This window comes from Physella acuta, unplaced genomic scaffold, assembly GCF_028476545.2.
Source record: "Physella acuta isolate Inbredline_101_S28 unplaced genomic scaffold, ASM2847654v3 ptg001092l, whole genome shotgun sequence".
Lineage (NCBI taxonomy): Eukaryota > Metazoa > Mollusca > Gastropoda > Physidae > Physella > Physella acuta.
This window is the reverse complement of record NW_026732609.1, coordinates 38244-60350: the sequence shown is the minus strand read 5'-3', so window position 1 is coordinate 60350 and position 22107 is coordinate 38244. Positions and strand designations below refer to the sequence as shown.

Below are 22107 nucleotides of genomic sequence, written 5' to 3'. Positions count from 1 at the left end.
TTATCTTACTAGATAAAATCAATGCAGAGATGACCCCAGAGACATTTTTAAAATTGTGTCCCAATCCTGAGAAAGAATTTTCGGACACGACTGAAGAAATGACTACTATATATATACAGCATGCTTTGGCTTTCCTAAATGAAAAGTTTAGGCATTTTAGCTCTGGCTTCATTTCAAGGAAGCTAAACAAGCATAACAATCATTTAGTACCAACATACAGGGAGCTTGCAAAATTCAACCCATCAGCCTTTGGTATTATTGTAATTAATTTGTAGTTTAATAAGTTTTTTTTTGTACATTTAACGTAAATTAGTTTAATATTCATTGTATATGAATAATTGTGGTAATTTTCTTAGTTACCTTTCAATTATTACATAATTTTTTTTCCATTTTCTAGATAGGGTTAAGTCAATATTTTTGGGGACACCCAACAGGACTGATGTATTTGATCCTCCTGCTAAAATGGACAAAGCCTTCTTCATGGAAAGATTTTACATTGAAAATGAACTTTGTATATTAAGTAAGTAGTAAGTTGTTTTCTTTTTAATGTTTTTTTTTTTTTTTTTGGGGAATTACCCTTTCAAGTCTTACTAAAAATGTATATGCTTCATAGACTTATCGCAACACTTTTGGTCATGTTATAAATAATTAAGTTGCAATAATAATTTACTTTTAGATTTGATAGCTGATTTAGAAATTACTAGAGAAATAGAAATAAGCCAGGCGGTGGAAAACCAAAGTGTTCAAGTGTGCAGTAAATGCTCTCAACATTGTTTAATCAAAGATTCAATTTGCTGCGCTGGTGGACATATTATCTGCAGAATTTGCATGGACAATTACATGGCAGCATCTGTCCATAACAGCATGACACGGTAATTAAGGCTATTACTTCTTTTTTTACAAGTTGCTGTTTAATTTGATTCCTCATGCTTTTGTTATGAATAAAAAATGGCAGGAAATTGACGTAATTGAATGTTTGATTAATTTTTTATTAATTATTAAAGTTTCCTATAGGCCTATAAAGTACTATTTTCCACGCTTTTATACTCACATTGTTACTGCCGTTTGGTGCTCAATTGTTTTTAGTCATGCAACTCTCTGTGTTAAAATGTTAACTAATGGTAATAAAAAATAATTATTTTTAAATAACGTTTAAATAACCAGTTTTTATCTAATAAAAATGCACTAAAATCGAGAAAATAAATATTTTCTCTTTAAAAATCTAATACTGGTTACTATTTAAATTAAAAATAAAAGCATAGGTCGTTTCTTATGTAGTACAGGTATTCAATACATAATATAGTCACCCATGCTTATATTTTCGGTTATTCAAATATTGGTTCATTCTTATATTTAAATAAGTAATTCCTATGTTGTGTAGGGTTTTCACATTTCTGGGTTCCTAGAATTCCGTAATAGAGAATTTTTTTCCACTTATATTTTAAAATTTATTGGTTTCCAGTTAAAAAACTAAACATTAATAAATGTGACAATACATCTGAGCTTGGTCTACTCATCATCACAGCAGCAATCCATGATTTTTGTTTTCTTAGGGCTATGTGAGCGTAAGATGATCTCATCTTAGTTTAGAGTTAGAGCTATAGACTGGATTGCAGTCCTGTTCACTGTTTATCTGGTGCTCATACTAAGGATAATTGCCTTTAACTTTAACACTAAGTCAGTGTTTCTTGAGTTCTTGGAGAAAATCTTTAAGTTTGCAACGGGCCTGCCCCATACTACATAGTTTTATATTAGCTATTTTTTTATCTTAGTCAAGTTTTTCCATAATTTTGTGGCTTGGACTTATAACATTCTGCTATTTCCAATTCCAAAAAAAAAATCTATAGGCAAGAATTTAAACAAACTATGTAAACAAGGTTTGCTTTTTTTTATTTTTATTGTTTTTTGTTTATTCAACAGGCTAGTTTGCCAGAGTCCTGGGTGTAATAATACAATTCCAGTTGTTAAGTTTAAACTACTAGGGACCTCAAAGCTTTATAAAACATTGGAGAGACTGGTCCTAAAGGCCAACCTTCAAGGTCTGGTAGGGTGCCCTGTCTGCTTCTATTTAACGGAAGAAATCAATTGCTCCAGTAAAAGGTTCTCCTGTCAGAATCCTGACTGCTTAAGAGATTCTTGCATGTAAGTAAACAATTTATCAACTAACCCCCATATACTTACTATTGTATGAGTTTCTTTTGCTTTTTTGTTAATGTGTAATCTCACACTATTGTTCTTAGGGATTGCAAGAAAATGTGGCATGAACCTTTCAAGTGTGGTGTGGTCTTTCAGGCAACCCAAACTTCATCCACGTCAATAAGCTCTGGTGAATAATGAATCTTATTTTTAAATAATTATATGTGACTGATTTTTTTTAGCAAAAAAAAAATGTTTTGTAATGTTCCACTACCTAATCCTATTTATTTTGTTAAGTTTTTGCTTATTCAGAACTTAGCTATAGATTTTATGCTAGAGAAGATTCTAATTGTAGATACTGTCAGGGCTTTGGTTTTTATACCCAAGGACTATATAACTATTTTGTAAATTGAAAGTTAACATTTTTAGTTTGATTTCATGTACAGAAAATTATTTTAAAAAATACTCTCCTCAATACATTTAACATTTGTTTTTAAAAAATCATATTGACATTACATTAAATATTGAATGCATATTTTTTTACAGATTAGGTTATCACAGTATATATTTTTTTTAACTTCATTGTAAAATCCTAACACAGAGCAATAATATAAAATAAATAATTGTTGGTTATGCTAGCATAATATTCTTCTGTTAAGCTGAGAATTTTCTGAACGCTAAAACTCATTTTTTTTTTATGTTGGTATGGTAGTGATATTTTTTGTTGTTTTTTTTTATCTGGTGCAAGAAAGGCAATTTTCTTACTGCTTTAACTAATTTCAGTTAGATCTTGGGTATTGTACATGTCTACTGGTTTGTATATATTTTGAAAATTAAATAAACAAGGCATGTTTTCCTATTTTTATTTCTCTCTATGCATCCCTATATATAGAAGTATGCACTTGGTCACGGTGCACAGTCAAAAGGACCCTGACATTTAGGCTCCTGACAAATGGGCTCACAACGTATTGGCTCCAGACAAATAAATTCGTGTGACTATGACTTTCAAAATAGACAACCATTTTTTCCAACCCACTAATCAAATACTTCCTACCTCAACTACAACATCTTTTAAATGTCTTTATGAAATACTTTTTTATGAGCCAACAGCAATTCATAAACAAATCGAGCTCTTACAATCAAATTCCACAAATTTTCAAATTTTGATGTGACACAGTGAATATATGTTGCTTACTTAATGTGTAGAGTTACCCTTTCAGAACTAGTGATTCATCTGTGTCCTCAGTATAGGAAGGGATGGTGTGGTCACCATGCTCAGCTGCTTTCACTTTCCCTGAGTCCGGTACCAATCTGGGCTGGGTGGACTCAGGGATACCCTCGTAGATTTCTGTTAATTTTAAATAACATAGACCTATTATTTACGCCTAAATAAGCAGTTTAAACTACTCGCACATGCATTTCTTTCAGCCATCTGGGGGTAACCCAACCCCCCCCCCCCCCCGGAGAAATATAAAAAACCATATGTATACACCTTAAACACCCCCCCCCCCCCCCCGAAACATTTTCTTTACAAACCAAAAAAATAACACTGCACTGACGCTTCGTAGAGCAGACGTTGATTTTCATTCAAATTCAAGCGCTTCTGTTGGGGGAAAAGATAAAAACATTTAAAAAGGTTTCAATTTTAGGAGCTGCTGTTGCGTGAGGTTCAGTTACCGGCAGCTGTTACATGCTACACGGGTGCACTTTATTCGGTCCACATCTGCACCGGTACATAAAGTTGGACATAAATAATTTAAAGTTTGCCCCAGTTAGCGGAGAGTTTTGACTTGAATTCTGGCCACAGTGTTGGATGTATCTTACGAACGTATCACAAACTAAAGTATGGGGGGTGGGGTTCACGACAATATTAATATATTGGTATACATCATGCCTGAGTTTCACTACCAATGTTTGGCCAAGAAGTAGCCAATATTGGTAACAAATGTTTAGCCAATATAAGTGTCTGACTGGGTAGGATCAATGGTATCTGATAGGTATAGTCTGCCAATTGACAAGAAAAAATACAATTCGAAAAACGTGAGGGAGGGGAGAGAGTTAAGTCCAAGAAATACGTGTTTGAAACTGATGGCCTATTTGTGTATATAGCTTTATTATAACCTAATCATCTCTTTTCTTTAAAATAAGTTCATCCATGTTAATGTTATGAGATTTCCATAGATGAAAAAAAATGAGTAAGAAAAAGAATGGCATTGCACCCCGACATATTTTAGTTTCAGTATGTAAAATCGAAAGGGGTAGATAAGCATGCGCAGTCTTTCATCTAATTACCCCCCCCCCCCCCCCCCCCCACACACACACACGTACAGGCCGATAAATAATTGTAAATGTATAGGCCTAACAGTCATAGTAACAGTGTCTTTTTCAAAAATTTCAGTATAGCATATCTAGTTTAGATCAGGGGTCTCCAAAGTGCGGGCCGCATGCGGCACGCGTCGAGGTCCTCTCATCCGGCCCGCGATCTTTTTGTCCACGGAAAAAAAAAATGTTTGTTGGAGGTGGCTGAGGAACTTTGCCCAGAAAATGCAAAACAATTTGAAAATGTAGCTTTCGGTGCAACTACCGTTGCCCACCGTGTTGCAGACATTGGTGAAAACACTGTGACTCAAATAGCGAAAAATGCTAGCACTAGCACGTTTCACTATTTTTTAATTGCAATGGAGGAGTCGCTGGACAGCTGTTACACCTCTCAACTGCTTGTGTTTATTAGAGGTGTGAATGAAGACATAAACATAACACAAGAGCTGGCTTTTATGACACTGTTACCGGAGAAGATCTATTCAATGAGTTGAAACAAAAATTTGCTGATTATAACTTAGACTGGACTAACATCAGTTACCTGACTGTTGACGGAGGAAGAAGATTAGTGGCATAAAGAAAGGCTTGGTTGGACAAGCGGAGCAGATGTGTAATGAGAAAAACATTCTACAACCAATGTTCCTGCACTGTATTATTTATTCACCAGCAAGCTTTGTGTGCTACATATGTGGACATACGCAGTGTAGTGAATCCTGGGTTGAAGTTGAAGATGGTTAATGTATAAGGTCACATGGGCTCAACCACAGAAAGTTCAGAGACATGTTGAAAGATACAAACAGAGAATCGCAAGATTTACCAGTAAAATGACTAAGTTTTGAGAAAGTTCTGAGCAGGGTATTTAAGTTAAGAAAGGAAATAGGTGACTTCCTGGAAAACAAAGCAAGCTGCTGTTATTAATGTCTGATGAAAAGTATAGAAATTGGCCTCTGCATTTAAATTTTCTGAACCTAAAGCTACAAATTAAGGAAATCTAATTTCTGATCTATACACCCACCTAAAGGTCTTCAGATCCAAACTTGTCATGTTTTCGGGACAAGTCTTAGTACAAGCCAACAACTTGACGAACTTACAGCAGTGCAAGTTCTTCTTAGCTGAAGCAACAGATGTCCCCCGAGGTCATTTACATGCAAGATGATTAAATACCTCCAGCTGCAGTTTCAGTAGCGGTTTGCCGACTTGGGTTCAAAGGCAGAAGAAGTGAGACTGTTTCAAAACATTTGAAGCAAATGTGGCCAGTTGCCCAGATGAACTGCAGCTGGAGGTCACTGAATTGCAAGCAAATGACCTTCTTAGAGACTAGTTCAAAGAAGGAAGGGTGGGTTTTTATTTACTCGTATATACGAAGTATAGAGAAAGTATTGTAATCGTGCAAAAAAAAAAATCGAATTTTTTACAACTCTCGACGTTTTACACCTCACTGATACGGAAAAACATAATTTTGCAATCTTGTTGGTATGTCTGTGTGTCTGTCTGTGTGTAAACACGATAACTTGAGTACCGTTACAGCTAGATTGATGAAATTTATATATATAAGTATTTTATCAAAATCGTAGATCCTGATCAACTTTTGAGCGATTTCCGATAACCGGAAGTGGTACTTTTTCTACTTTGAATTTTTCAAAAGCCTGTAACTTGAGTACTATTTCAGATAGATAAAGAAAATTTCACATGTAAGTAAAATATCTAATTCTCTACCTTCTGTCAAATTTTGAATAATTTCCGTTGACCGGAAGTACTAATTTACGCTATTTCCGATTTCTCAAAAAACGCATGTAAATTTATAAAGTAGTAATAATATTGCGCACTATTATGCACATTTTGTTTTGGCGTTCGCTTGGTGCGCAATTCTTTTTTCTATGAGATTCTATTCTATTTTTAAAAGTTTAAGTAATTAAAAATCATGTCTATATTCCAAGTTATATAAGAATATTCGAGAAAGTTTAGGGGAGATCACTCCCGGTTTATTTTAATACGTTTTCGACCAAGGAAGACTCTCATAAAACTTTTGCATCAAAGTACCTTTCAAATTTTGCAAAAACATACCCGCGTGAACAAACATTTTCATGAATGAAATACGCGAACCATTTGAGAAAAAACTTGGACCTGGTGTGTGTTGTCAGACTTTTTTCTCCGGGGGGAGGGGGTGGACGACGACACTTAAAATGTGTATATATTTCTATATTAATTATATTTCGGTGGGGGGGGGGGAAGGATTAGGTAGACATTCGGGGGGGGGGGGGGGGAGGCGGGGCTCTACCTCCCCGAAGAGATGCCCGGAAAAACTCTGGCCCCCAAACTGATTTTCGATAGTTAATGCGGCCCTCGGGCTGAAAAGTTTAGAGACCCCTGGTCTAGATCTAGCTTTTCTTCTCTTTCACAATGAACGGATCGAAGATTTTGCCCCAGTGGCCTAGTTATATCATGAACCCATACACGTCTACATCTTAATTTAAAATGATCAACTAATTATGTTAATGTCTGATTATTTAATCTGCTGATGAAAGACGCGATAATTTATTTCTTATCACTCCTTGAACATGACTCACTTCGATTTTTTTAGACTTACAACCCTTATTAAAATAAATTATTTTTAAATGAACCACCAAGCAGCAGAGGCGTAGCGACCCTTCCCGGCGCCCGGGGACATACTTTCAATTTGGCGCCCCCCTCGGGAGCAAATTTTCGATTTGCACCCCCCCCCCCTCGAACTTTTCATTTGCACCCCCCCCCCTCAAACTTTCGATTTGCACCCCCCTCGAACTTTTCATTTGCACCCCCCCCCCCTCAAACTTTTAATTTGGCGCCCCCCCCCCTCGCTAAGCCTCTGCCAAGCAGTAAAGAGTAGACGACAGACCTATATATAGCATGGACTTAATCAGGTTAACTCAGTTATAAGAGGTTAGGTTATTGGCTTATTATTTAATTTTTTTCTTTATTTTTAATTGAATGTAATAGTGTTCTTAAATTTTGGTTTGAAACATAGGTGCTAAAATTTGAATACCAGGTATTTGATATTTTTATTAACTCCCGGATCTAGAAGACTCGAAAAGAATATATGCCTTACATTTTACCTAACCTAAAGTTAACGCCTTAACTCCCCCACGATTTCTTAGGACACCGCATGACGCAAGGTTCCGGAAGTAAACCTTAGAGTTCAGAGGTTGCGCACATACTAGAATGAAAGAAAACACAGTTGATAGCAAATAGTTGTTCATCGCTCGCGAGGTGTAGTTCAAGCCGGAGACGTGGCAATGTTATAAATATCTGAGCCCTCTAAGTTTGGTCCACTTTTTTGCTTAGCCGATAACACTTGTTTATAAAAGTATAAAAGGAACCACGGAAAGGAATTAAAACTAGAACCGGCATTAGACTACATTTTCCGGAGTCAGTTGTGTGTGATGTGATTTTTTTTCTAACTAAATTAAAACATAAGCTATTCTTAGTTAGGCCCTAAGTAAATTAATTACAATCATAGGCCCAAATAGATTAGTTAAGTAATGTGCACATTAATTAATTTATTAAAAGATATTTAATATCTTTATTAGTGGCCTAATGTTTATGAAATATGACCCCCAGTTTATGTTAATTTTTAAAAAATTAACTTTTAATTTTAAGCAAACATTAGTAAAAAATTCAGTTAGGCCTATCTAACTAAAATAAAATCTAGACTCTAGCTAGAGAATCTAGATTAGAGATTATCTAGATCTAGACTAGATTCTAAGATTTTCTAGATCTAGTCTAGACTTACATTTACATTTAACATTACTCATTACAGTAATTTTCAACATGATTTTATTTACATTCAAGTGTGTAGTGTGGGCAAGTGTAGTGACTAGTTACACTACCCTAGGGCATAGAGCCTAGTGTCAGTGATAGTTTAGAGTTTAGATCTAGAAATCTCTTTACTCTTATGTTATGTATCTAGATCTAGATTCTATGTATTCAGTGGTAATCAGTAGACCTAGGCTACACTACTAGAATCTACACTTAACTAATAACTACACTAGGCAAGAATTCCATGCCCTTTTCTTACTCATTAATATTTAAAATAATATGCCTGTAGGGCACTGTAGGCTAAACCTAATAAATAACCTAATAACTTAGGCTAATAATTATAACTTTATTACTTTATAATTATATTTCTTATAGGCCTAAGTGTACTACTACTAGATCTAGATTCTAGAACTACTGTAAGAAGTGTAAATAAATAGGCCAAGGCTACTAATTTTAGGTTTTATAATTGATATTTAATATTTAGATCTAGATCTATTAGATAACTAGATCATCTATAATTTATTTAAAAATAAGTTTATTGAGAATTAAAATAAAGCTACCTAGGGATTATTAATATTAGGCCTATATCCAGAAAATCAGCGCTGTTGTTCAGCCTATAACTATAGATAGTTAAAAGTTAAAGTATAGTCCCTATACTGGCCTATACTGTAGTCAAAGTGTAATATTTATATTTTATAGGCTTAGTAGATCTACTAGTTAGTAATTAATTAACAATAATTTAATTTATATTCAATAAAAAATAGAAAAAAAAAGGCTTTTCAACTGTAAACATCACCCCAAGACATCACTATAATATTAGAATATAGATCAACTGCTACACAAGATTGATAACACTTTTTACATTGAAACTGAGACAAATTTAAATTACATCTTCATTTCAACTTATCAAGTCCTGTCTGATCAGCTCCAGCTACAATAAAATGTGTGGTAAGTTTCACAATTTTGTCAAACTCCTAATCTATATATTCACAATTTAATAAATAGTGGGCCTCTAGGCTTTTGTGGGAAGGCATGGTCTAGAGTTCGAATCCAGGTTTAAGTCAGTAGAACGTCCCTGAGTCCACCCAGCTCTGGTGGGTACTTAACTCACGTTAGGCTAGGCATAGTGCTGACACCATCATTCCTTCATATGCTGAGGTCAAGAAACATGAACTTCATATGCCCAGTGAATCAATAGGTCTAAACAGGAATCTTTACTTTTTCTTTTATAGTAGGCTACTATTACTACTCCAACAAAATATTATGTTTTTACCATATTTTCCTGTACCTGCTTTACTGTTAAGCTGGAAACAAATGCAACAATTAACGTTTTAAAACTTTTAAAACTATTTATATTTTTACACCAGGATTAGTCCTGCATTGTCTGTCAGTGTTAGTTGTGTAAAATTTATCTGTTATAAGCCTAACTTAACTTATTGAGTAAAATTGATGAATCAGATTAAAATGCTTAAATGAGTCTAAGGTTTTAAAGCTAAAGGATATTTAGTAATTTAGTAGTTTCTCCCTATAAATTTCAGCATATAGGGGCCTACTAATTATGCCATTGTTAAAATGAAATAGGATAGTAGGTCTAAAGTTAAGTTTTATCTTCCCCATGGAAGGTTAACACAAAAATAAATTAACACTACACTAAACCAAATAAATTACTAATGCATTTAGATATCTTCATTTGGTATTGGACATATTAATAGGAACCATAACCAAATATTTGTATGAGTTGTCTCTCTTTCTCACACTTGACCTGAAGAAAGTACCACACATAGTTCTGATTGCTAATATCTTTGTATTATACAGGTAAACATCTATAAATCAGATTTTAAAAAAAGTATTTTAGAATTGCATTAAGGATTAAACATTGGCTTTAGCGTAGGTATATCCAGTAACATAACAGCATGTGCAGCTACACTACCATTGATATAAAGTGACACACACTAGTTAACCCAGAACAGCTAGCATGTAGCTTCATCTAGATATGAGATCTTTGATGAAGATAAAACAGAGCCCCAAGAAACTAAGCAGAGTGGGTTAATGCAGCTCTATAACCTACTTAACACAAGATCCTTAATTGATTTTCAGTTTTAAAAAAAACAAGGATTGTCTTTTTTTTTCTGTACTAGACTGAAATGTTGTCATGTAGGCCTACTTGTGACTTTAAACACTTTACTAAGAGAGTTTCTATAGTGTCTGTTGTTTATAAAATAGAAATATTTTAATTAATAACATTTTCTAAGGGAGAGCATATTTAGTTCATTCTAAAGCTTCTTAAGACTTACATCCCCTTTAAACCTTTTATTTTATCTGTACTGTAACATTTAAAGTGCTTATTTTCAAGATTGATTTTCAGTTATTTGTATTTTTGTATGAATTGTTTGACCTACAATCAACCATTTTAAATCTTACACTGTGTTTGGTGTGTTTAACTGTGTATATGTTCATTTGAATAGATGCACCAGTGACTAGTTTCTATTTGCTAAGTGTAAACACTTGGTCCCCCCCCCCCCTGCCTGCCCCCCTACATCTATAGATCTTGATGTAGAAGCTGGAAAGCTTGTGCATGCTTGATGGTGTTGTGATTTAAATTTACATCTTAAACCTTGTACAAATCATATTTGTTTGTTTAAATGGAGAGCATCAAGTCAGATTTGTTTTAGTTCCATATGATCGTTTTATTTACTTAGACATAGGCGTATAGCTTGTGTTTAAAATACAGAGGCTCGCCCTGAACCGTTTCACCCCAGTGGCTACCAGCTGAAAGATTATATGGGCGTGGCTAAGGGGTGGTAATCAAATATTAGAAATTTTGAAGAAAAAATTTAATTGGCGTAGGCGTAGGGCTCCTCCACAAAAGGCGTCAAGCAAATTTAGATGATGTTTACCTCTACCCATCCTCGGTCAATGTAGGCTAGTCACAAAAAGCCAGATCCGTTCTCTAGAAGGCGTGGCAAAGTCACAAAAAAGTCAGACCCCGTTCTCCAAGACAACTTGATTAAGTCACACAAAGCCGGACCCGTTCCTGTAGATGACTTGATAAAGTTTCAGTCACCCGTGTAAAATCTATGCTACGTTACTTTGACCATCCCCACCCCTACGCATCACTACGTCATAGTAGACAGACCCACCCCTTTTCCTTCTCGAAGCATGACGTCATTTACCTGCGACCTCGAATCGAGACAGTTTTTAATAACTATGACTCTAGATCAGTGGTTTTTAAACTGGGTTCCATCGAACCCAAGGGGCTCGGTAAGTCAGTATCATGGGTCGGCGGAGGTCAAGACACGCGCGCGGCTCATCTGATTCACATTGAGATTTTGTTAATAGAGCTATTAAGAAGGTTTGGTGAATGCACTTATGAAACTGGTGGGGTTCTGTACCCCCAAAAAGGTTACGAACCACTGCTCTAGATCGATCTAAATTTATTCTGTAGAATATTTCCGACTTTTGGTGCAGCTATTTATAATTGTCGATTGCTTTTTTTTAAATGTATAGATCTATACTAAGTTGTCAATAACGTAAGCATTGAATCAGTGGCGTAGCCAGGATCGTCTCAAGGGGGGGGGGGGGGTTCCAATTTTTACTCGGGGACAAACTTTCTATTTGCACCCCCCCCCCCCCCCCCCAGACTTTCGATTTGCACCCCCCCCCCCCTCTCATACTTTATATATATATATATATATATATATATATATATATATATATATATATATATATATATATATATATATACCGAGGGGTCTATGCCTACGCCACTGCATTGAATGATAATAAATTGATCAGAGCTGGTCTCAGCCAATCAGTGAGGTCTTCAATGATCTGTTTTCTTATCACTGCTGTCACTTCCCTAACACAGGGCGGCACAAGTTCGACCAGGAAGTGGCAGCTCCAAATGTTTAGCTCTCACAAAATTGTTGTCAGTTTGGGTCGTAGCTTTGGTTAGAGCAGAAGCGTAGCGATGGGGGGCGGGGGCAGGGGGGGACATGTTCCTGGGCGCCGACTTTAGGGGGCGCCAAAATGAGTTGTAAAAATAAATTAAAATGACATTTTAGCTGCATTTTTAGTTGAGGGGGGGGGGGTGCAAATTGAAAATTTGCTCCCGAGGGGGCGCCAAATTGAAAGTTTGTCCCCGGGCGCCGGGAAGGGTCGCTACGCCTCGGGGTTAGAGTAGCGATACTTTTTTTTAATCTGTGGAAAACCTCTGTAAGACAAATATTTGTTTCAGCATATCAGAAAAGGTAATCCAAGAACGTTCCGTTACATCCCGTTGGTTTTAGTTATTTAGACCTTTAGTGATACATTAGTAACAGACGTTATAGCAACGCTGGGGTTAACTTTTGAGATGAATAGAAATTTCACACCGTATTGCACGCAACAGAAGTATAATAATAAAATAAACATGAGCAGGAAATGGCTAAATTCTATACCGTGTGTCACGTGTTATTCATCACGTTTGATCTCCTAATAATATCGATTCGGTACTACCTAATGTTGCTTGGACTGGATTAAAGTTAGAGGTAAACATCGCTCAAGTCAGGGCACAATAAGGATATATTTTTAACAGACGCCGGTGGACATTAGGTTTAGGTGAAAGCGGACATAAAGTCATATCAGGTGAATAATAAAAGAACATAAACATTGTCGACAGCGGCCGTTGTGGAAACACATTGTGTAGGGCTGGCCTTAAAAGCTACGTATACATTACACGCCCCCCCCCCCCCTACACCAGAACAATGACAGACGTCTTCTGTCAATGACACGTTGTCAGGTCTGTTGACAGATACTTCACTGATTGAGTTTGTTCTAGAACTTTCTCCAGTCCCCTCCCAAAAGTGGTCCGGTATTTGTGTGATAACAGATGACTGGCCGTCAAACATGGGAATACACACAGAGATTAGTAGAAGTATCTAATCGCCGGTGATCTGATAGTATGAGGCATGCCGGTAGTGATCAGTTACTTCCTTGACTGCCGTATCTTTTTGATTAACCTTCATTATGGTAGTGATAAGTTATTTTCTGTAAGACCGTATCTTTTTGATTAACCTTCATCATGCTAGTGATCATTTACTTCCTTGACTGCGTATCTTTTTTGATTAACCTTCATTATGGTAGTGATAAGTTACTTTCTGTAAGACCTTATCTTTTTTACCAACCTTCATTACGGTAGTGGTACTGTATGTTTGTTACTGTCGATTCTGTGTTACTGATGCGTATCACCACTGAGACGGGTGGAGAGAATCTCTGACAACTTGTTGAAGCGAGATTTGTGCTCCAAAATGGCTCGACTCACTGGCTGATTTAGCACTACAATAAATCAAGGGCAGGCTACTTGTTAATGCTTTACCGACAGGCCTATACAGAATCCAGTATTTTTGCTGTTCTGCGGGGATTTTTGTTAGGGTTGAAACCGGGGTTAGTTGTTGAGGCTACAGCCTTATGATCGAATTAAAACAGCGGTTGTTTGAATAAGTAGATATAGAACTCATATAGCCATCAATTCCCCCATGGTCAGTTTAAACTCAAATTTGAAGGATTATTTTTTTTGTGTTTTCAGAACAGGAGAACACCCTCTCCACTCCCCAAACATTTAGCGTAGATTAGATGCCGATTTGGAGCCGGGAGCACTTTCGTAATTTAAGCAGAATGCCAATCTTTAACGGAGAAGGATGTAGGTTGTCTCCCTGCCTGACTGAGCCCACACAATACAGTATGTCATACACGGCCTGTAGGCCACATAGACGTGTAGAGCCACACGACATTGGGGAATATATCGTTCTGTATCTACGATTAGGACTGGAATTTTGGTGATAGACATAAAAGATCTTATGAAGCGTTCACGTTTTTTTAAAAATAGTCATTCAGCGTATCAAGCCACGCAGATTATAATTCTTCCGTGTTACCGTGTATTTATTTTTGTAAAGAACGTACCTGTACCCTACTTAGGTTTTTATGTTTATATCGGTGCCGCGTTTATGGTTAGAGCTAAGGATGGGATCATCATAATCATTTTTTTCCGTTCGTGCCCAAGTTCATTTCTATTGGGGATAATGTGATCAGCACTCTGCCCCTCCGTCTAGTGTGGTCAGTTCTCTGCCCCTCCGTCTAGTGTGGTCAGTTCTCTGCCCCTCCGTCTAGTGTGGTCAGTTCTCTGCCCCTCCGTCTAGTGTGATCAGCACTCTGCCCCTCCGTCTAGTGTGGTCAGTTCTCTGCCCCTCCGTCTAGTGTGGTCAGTTCTCTGCCCCTCCGTCTAGTGTGATCAGCACTCTGCCCCTCCGTCTAGTGTGATCAGCACTCTGCCCCTCCGTCTAGTGTGGTCAGCACTCTGCCCCTCCGTCTAGTGTGGTCAGTTCTCTGCCCCTCCGTCTAGTGTGGTCAGTTCTCTGCCCCTCCGTCTAGTGTGATCAGTTCTCTGCCCCTCCGTCTAGTGTGGTCAGTTCTCTGCCCCTCCGTCTAGTGTGGTCAGTTCTCTGCCCTTCCGTCTAGTGCGATCGGCACTTTGTCCATCCGCTTTTTTCCCTATCGTGAGTCAGGTACCCATCAGAGCAAAGTGGACGTCCTACAGAATCTGACCCAATCGACCGACGACTCAAGACTGCCAAAGATGTATGTTTTAATTAATACATACAAGAGTTCTAATTAACCTAGTGTAAGGATCAAGCTCTAGATCACTGTGAACCTTATAGCTGACAATAGTCGGTGTGGGATTATCGAGAGCTATGAAGCGTGGATTTTATTTGTTTTGCCATCTTAATATTTAATTGACGTGGGATTATGTGGAGATTGGATTTCTCCCCCTCTCTCCCTTTCCCATTTTGTAATCAGCTTACACGTGTGTTTTTAGTGTGTGCTTAGTTATGACGAGTTTGAAACACCTGTTCTTCTCAACACATTGTGCGGTCGTCAACACAATTAGTAACAATAGTAAATCAATATGCGGGATTCTTTAACTGAGGCAATAAGGCAAGTGTCTTTTCTTCACACACGGCAATTCACTCAGTCGTCCCCTGCCTACTGACGGCAATTCACTCGGTCAATTGTCTCCTGCCTACTGACGGCAATTCACTCAGTCAATTGTCTCCTGCCTACTGACGGCAATTCACTTAGTCGTCTCCTGCCTACTGACGGCAATTCACCCCCCCCCCCTTCTCCCCCCGGCAACCTTCACTGAATGCTGTGAAATCAGGTGAAGTAGAAGGGTACCAGGAGGGAGGACACTTAACTATAGACATGATTGAGGATTACGACATCATCGCAATATTCCAAGAACGGTTGAATAAGGATGTGAATGGGGACGGGCGTTAAAAACGCGTCGAGTGTAATAAATGTAATTGTATCAAGCATTGAATAGGGATGTAGCCTAAAAGGGAAGGCATTAACAAACTTGAAATGTGATAGGCCTATAAGTGTATAAAAAGATTAGTTTTTAGCGCTGTAAATAACGGGTTGTTGTTAGCATTACAAACGGCAGCCAGTGTAATAAATCTAAGTGTATCCACTGCTCCTGTTATTTCATGCCTGTCCCATTTTAACGGCGGCCAGTGTGATAAATCTAAGTGTATCCACTGCTCATGTTGACGGCGGCCAGTGTGAAAAATCTAAGTGTATCCACTGCTCCTGTTACTTCATGCCTGTCCCATTCTAAACGGCGGCCAGTGTGATAAATCTAAGTGTATCCACTGCTCATGTTAACGGCGGCCAGTGTGAAAAATCTAAGTGTATCCACTGCTCCTGTTACTTCATGCCTGTCCCATTCTAAACGGCGGCCAGTGTGATAAATCTAAGTGTATCCACTGCTCCTGTTACTTCATGCCTGTCCCATTCCAAACGGTGGCCAGTGTGATAAATCTAAGTGTATCCACTGCTCCTGTTACTTCATGCCTGTCCCATTCTAAACGGCGGCCAGTGTGATAAATCTAAGTGTATCCACTGCTCCAGTTACTTCATGCCTGTCCCCATTTTAACGGCGGCCAGTGTGATAAATCTAAGTGTATCCACTGCTCCTGTTATTTCATGCCTGTCCCATTCTAAACGGCGGCCAGTGTGATAAATCTAAGTGTATCCACTGCTCCTGTTATTTCATGCCTGTCCCATTCCAAACGGCGGCCAGTGTGATAAATCTAAGTGTATCCACTGCTCCTGTTAACGGTGGCCAGTGTGATAAATCTAAGTGTATCCACTGCTCCTGTTAACGGTGGCCAGTGTGATAAATCTAAGTGTATCCACTGCGCCTGTTATTTCATGCCTGTCCCCATTTTAACGGCGGCCAGTGTGATAAATCTAAGGTATCCACTGCTCCTGTTATTTCATGCCTGTCCCCCACACCTGTCTCACACGTCGATATTTGATTTGACGTGTAGACCAGATGATCCCCTGTAGCTACAGCAAACACTGACGCAATCCTACACTCATGTTGCTGATGTTTTCATGCGCCAGTCTATACACATACTGTCTATACACATACTGATGTATGTTTTTATAATTTAGTGTAGTGGGACCATAGATGTACTGATGTAATCATCTCGTTTTATAATTTAGTGTGGTGGGTCAATAGATATACTGATGTAATTATATGTTTTTATAATTTAGTGTAGTGGGACCATAGATGTACTGATGTAAGCATATCGTTTTATAATTTAGTGTGGTGAGACCATAGATATACTGATGTAAGCATGTCGTTTTATAATTAAGTGTGGCCATCTTTTTATATTCAATGTATATATTCAATATATAATGACGCAGGCCTAACCGAGTTCTTTTTTGTATTTTAATGTGGTTGACCAAAACAATAAAATGATGTAACTATTTTTTAAAATGTCGTAGACGAAATGTTACGATGATGTAATGTTTGCACTTGATAAAGACCTGATATTTTTTCTTAGTATTTACTACAGTAGTACTGTAGGCCTACATATCTCATGACGTAATATTGTCTCGTGTTTCTGTGCCTCACATCAGCTGAGCAAATAACGATTGGATGAATCGTTGATATGTAGGGGCATCTAGCACTTGATGTTATTCGCTTATTCTCCCATAGTTTAATCTTCTATCTTTCTCATTCTCATCGTGTTTTCTTTGAGACTCTCCGAATGGACAATCTGTCTCCCCATCCCTTTCCAGCATATCTTTCTCCCTGACCATCACTCAATCTTTCTATACTCTCTCTCATTAAATTTTATTCTCTGCTATTCTCTCAACATCAATCGGAAGTTGGTGCAGCTTTCTGTACGCATCAAATTTTTTCTTCATTCTTAATTGTTGAATAAAGAAGGGGATTCCCTCTAACACCGTTATGTATTACGTGTCAACGAGTTTTTCGCTTTGTGGGCCGTTGACTCCTTTCGACTGGTTTTCTTTCAAGGACAATCATCAAGGCGGCAGTTGTGAGTTTTCTCTACTAGATGGGTCGATGTCCCTTGCTAACTAGCCGCGTCTGCCCGTGGGTCCGATCACGTGAGTCTATACGTTAACATTCACACGCGCTTCCGCCCGACCACGCCGCCCCCTATAAGAGCAATAATTATAGACTTGTTCCACACTGTTTGCCCCTCACATCCTTGATAAGTTCAGCCTGAACCCTGGTCCCCGACACGCGAGCTGCAACTAAAAATGCCATCTTCGTGTTCTCTGACATCAGAGCTGTAGCCCAAATGCCACCTTGGTGACCTGGATCTTCCCGTGACGTTTTGTCAAGGTGTGTGATGTCTGCACTTCCTGTGGTAACTGGCGGAGGGGACCTGGGCAAACACGGGGCCTCGACTTTAAACAGGTCCCTGTGTTGACAGTCTGCACTGGTCAATACAGCCATATCACTGTAGGTGCGGGGACCTTCGCAAGCCTCACTCAGTAAATATTCCCACGCCGGCTTTCTTCGGTCTCATTAAAACAAATCGTTCAATAAAAATTGTTTAAAAACCTATCTCTAATTTTTTTGTCGCTCTCTTAAAGGACGGAAGCCAATATTTTATTTGTCTGCAATATTGTGTCACTGACAGCAAGGAGTGGGCGTGTCATGTGTGTTTAGGCTTGACGTCTACAGATCCTGCCTTTGACATGTAACACAGCCCTCAGACCCTACACTGCCAAGTCTTCGCTCTCCCATATCGACACTCCCAGGTCCCACACACACTCCCAGGTCCCACACACACTCCCAGGTCCCACACACACTCCCAGGTCCCACACACACTCCCAGGTCCCACACACACTCCCAGGTCACACACACACACTCCCAGGTCCCACTCACACTCCCATGCCCCACACACTCCCAGGTCCCACACACTCCCAGGTCCCACACACTCCCAGGTCCCACACACAGTACCAGGTCCCACACACAGTACCAGGTCCCACACACAGTCCCAGGTCCCACACACTCCCAGGTCCACATACTCACAGGTCCACATACTCCCAGGTCCCACACACTCCCAGGTCCCACACACTCCCAGGTCCCACACACTCCCAGGTCCCACACACTCCCAGGTCCACATACTCACAGGTCCACATACTCCCAGGTCCCACACACTCCCAGGTCCCACACACTCCCAGGTCCCACACACTCCCAGGTCCCACACACTCCCAGGTCCACATACTCACAGGTCCACACACTCCCAGGTCCCACACACTCCCAGGTCCCACACACTCCCAGGTCCCACACACTCCCAGGTCCCACACACTCCCAGGTCCCACACACTCCCAGGTCCACATACTCACAGGTCCACACACTCCCAGGTCCCACACACTCCCAGGTCCCACACACTCCCAGGTCCCACACACTCCCAGGTCCCACACACTCCCAGGTCCCACACACTCCCAGGTCCCACACACACCCAGGTCCACACACTCCCAGGTCCCACATACTCCCAGGTCCCACACACTCCCAGGTCCCACACACTCCCAGGTCCCACACACTCCCAGGTCCCACACACTCCCAGGTCCCACATACTCACAGGTCCACACACTCCCAGGTCCCACACACTCCCAGGTCCCACACACTCCCAGGTCCCACACACAGTACCAGGTCCCACACACTCCCAGGTCCCACACACTCCCAGGTCCCACACACTCCCAGGTCCCACACACTCCCAGGTCCCACACACTCCCAGGTCCCACACACTCCCAGGACCCACACACCCACAGGCCCACACACTCCCAGGACCCACACACTCCCAAGTCCCACACATTGTAACGTTTTTTGAATTGTATACCAGGAAGTAACCCCATTGTCAGGCGCCGTGTATTGTGTTCCTACAGTTGTTTTTTAGATTATAGATTCAGATACACATTTTTTTAGTTATTAAAACTTCAAAATGAAAACGTGTGCAGATTCGTTTGTTTTAAGTTAGGCACAACCAATTTAAGCGAAAACAACTTGAATCGTGGCTGCGTGTTAATGCCTTTATCAGAAATATTTTTCAAAACGTTTCTTGACCTGATAAAGCTGTTCATCCCAACCTTTGTCTTGATTGGTCGAGCTAATCGTCTGCTGTGCTGATACATGTGTAAACATTGCGTCACTACGGTGTGTATAGCCACACTTGTTTTAAAACCATTCCATCAGACCTCTCCGTCAGCAAACCCGTCACATATGTCCACTTCAACATAACTGTGACGTAATATGTTTACCTGCTTTTGCTGAAGTGATCCAAGATTGACGGTGTCAATAGATTTTTAACCCTTTTATTGTCAACCTGGCTGTGTCAATACATTTTTAACCCTATTATTGTCAACCTAGTTTCGTCAAAAAATTTTAACCCTTTTATTGTCCATCTGGTTTTCTCAATAAATATTAACCCTTTTATTTTCAACCTAGTTTTCTCAATAGATTGTAACCCTTTTATGTCCACCCTTGAAGTTTCATGCTACTGTTGTTTTAATATCAGCCATTTGTGTTTGTCATACCATCGCAGCTGTCGTGTTGTTATTTATGACGTTTTGTCAAGTTATTGTAAGATTATTCTCGACCCCTATCTGCGTTTTATTGTGCTACCGTCCTCTGATTGGTCTGTGCTAGTCACGTGAATGTCATCTATATTGTGATACCATCCTGTTTTAATGCAGTTGTGACACCCGTTCCAGTTAATATACTTCGGTGTTGTTGTTTTTTTACCTTTTAAGTCAACCAGGATGCAAGGGGCTATGTGGCATGTTTCTAATCCTTGTATGATGGCAGTGGCTTCTGATGTTTCTGTGTACGGCAGCTAAGGTTTCCTTAGCTAGACAACAGACCAATTGTCGAGCTGGGGAATATTTGCTGCTGTACTGCATCCTGCTTCGGTTCAATGGGGGAGACACGGTGTATTCCGCTGACTTCACACAATGCGTGTTTTTTTATTTTTTTATTTTAGGACTTAATCTCGTGCCAGAGTCAAGCAGAGTTTCTTTCAGGCATCATTACGCAGCACTGACCCCCCCCCCCCCCCACTGAGAACGTCCACCGCCTCCCTTCCCAACGAAATAGCAATAATTAATAAAGAAAATATATACTTCAATCAGTGCTCCCCGCCTCTCTTAGTTTCAAGAGCCACCGGTGGATAAAAATGTCTGAAAGAAACCTTGACTTTAAACCCCGATACAGATGGTGCCGGCCCACCCGTTGCGGTTTTTAATTTTCCGATCATAAGCGGGTTTGTTGTTTTTCAATACAAGATATTGAACGATAAATATTGTCCCTCTTCATATTGCCTTCAGCCGATTAGTGAAGTCTCAGCAACTTTCCTCTTGTAAATACAAAGTGCATCTGTATTACCAGAGTTTCTTTCAAGTGTGTGTGTGGGGGGGGGGGGGGGGTATTCTTCCCCCCCCCCTTCCCCCCGAAGGAAATAGTATTTATAGCATTTGTGTGTGTTGGGGAACAAAAGTCTGTACCCACAATGAGTGAACATTGTGGTACACGTCGCTGTTTCTTTCAAACATTTTTCTATAAGTGCAAGAAGGCGTACTTAAATTCACGTGAAGGTGGGGGGGGGGGGGAGGAGGGGTTAAAGTATAAATTTTCCATATAAATAAATTATATATTTTAGTCGGGGTGGTTGCGATACTCGGAGGAGTCGTCCACCCCCCCCCCCTCCACCTTCCCCCCCCCCCCCCCGCACACACACACACACACACACACACAAATGCCTGGAAGAAACTCGAGTAAACGTTACCACATTTAAAAATAACAAGAAGACAGTTACAGTCGACATAAATAACCTGCATTAGTAATAACTGAGATAAGGCTAAACTTCAACATCGTGACGTTCATTTTTTTTTCCATGCCAATAAAAGCCACGGTGCTGGTGCCGTGTGAACTTCCTGCTTTGGGACTGATTCATCTAGAGCAGACTTCAGTAGGTTTTGGGTCGTATAACTTATATGGCTGACACTTTGGGGACTGGACCAGTCATAGGACCTTCATACTACACCCGGACCTTCACACTACACCCGGACCTTCACACTACACCCCGTCATAGGACCTTCACACTACACCCGGACCTTCACACTACACCCCGTCATAGGACCTTCACACTACACCCGGACCTTCACACTACACCCCGTCATAGGACCTTCACACTACACCCGGACCTTCACCCTACACCCCGTCATAGGACCTTCACACTACACCCGGACCTTCACACTACACCCCGTCATAGGACCTTCACACTACACCCCGTCATAGGACCTTCACACTCCACCCCGTCATAGGACCTTCACACACCACCCCGTCATAGGACCTTCACACTCCACCCCGTCATAGGACCTTCACACTACACCCCGTCATAGGACCTTCACGCTACACCCGGACCTTCACACTACACCCGGACCTTCACACTACACCCGGACCTTCACACTACACCCCGTCATATGACCTTC

General features: G+C 39.9%; 2 protein-coding genes and 1 long non-coding RNA gene across 6 annotated transcripts in view; 2 read left to right on the top strand and 1 right to left on the bottom strand.

Annotated features, from left to right (window-relative positions):
* Positions 1 to 82: 82 nt before the first annotated feature.
* On the top strand, positions 83 to 2352 carry LOC131955670 (E3 ubiquitin-protein ligase RNF216-like). The gene is made up of 5 exons (XM_059319868.1): positions 83 to 252; positions 398 to 520; positions 677 to 872; positions 1921 to 2142; positions 2241 to 2352. Exons 1-5 carry the CDS (start codon positions 99 to 101, stop codon positions 2332 to 2334), a joined length of 789 nt encoding a protein of 262 aa, XP_059175851.1. The 5' UTR covers positions 83 to 98; the 3' UTR covers positions 2335 to 2352.
* Positions 2060 to 3785, bottom strand: LOC131955672 (uncharacterized). Of its 2 annotated transcripts, none has more exons than XR_009388874.1 (3): positions 3673 to 3761; positions 3332 to 3484; positions 2060 to 2323 (listed from the first exon to the last, which is right to left on the bottom strand). It is a non-coding gene; the product is annotated as an uncharacterized LOC131955672 (long non-coding RNA). The 2 variants fall into 2 exon arrangements; XR_009388875.1 differs by having other exon boundaries at positions 2063 to 2323; positions 3696 to 3785.
* Positions 3786 to 7648: 3863 nt separating this feature from the next.
* The window catches only part of LOC131955675 (glutamine--fructose-6-phosphate aminotransferase [isomerizing] 1), a 41492-nt gene continuing 27033 nt past the window's right edge, over positions 7649 to 22107 (top strand). Inside the window, exons 1-2 of one of the 3 annotated variants that reach the window (XM_059319874.1) lie at positions 7649 to 7860; positions 9015 to 9198. In XM_059319874.1, the coding sequence (XP_059175857.1) occupies positions 9192 to 9198 (7 nt within the window). In that variant the 5' untranslated portion in view covers positions 7649 to 7860; positions 9015 to 9191. Of the gene's footprint in view, positions 7870 to 9014; positions 9199 to 22107 lie in introns of all 3 variants that reach the window. The other 2 variants (XM_059319875.1, XM_059319876.1) reach the window with 2 other exon arrangements.

Bases quoted from the DNA above. Each gene is read 5' to 3' on its own strand.
- LOC131955670 (XM_059319868.1), top strand. From the start codon at position 99: ATGACTACTATATATATACAGCATGCTTTGGCTTTCCTAAATGAAAAG. The intron at 873-1,920 runs GTAATTAAGGCT...TTTATTCAACAG, and splicing joins GTCCATAACAGCATGACACG to GCTAGTTTGCCAGAGTCCTG. The intron at 2,143-2,240 runs GTAAGTAAACAA...TATTGTTCTTAG, and splicing joins TGCTTAAGAGATTCTTGCAT to GGATTGCAAGAAAATGTGGC.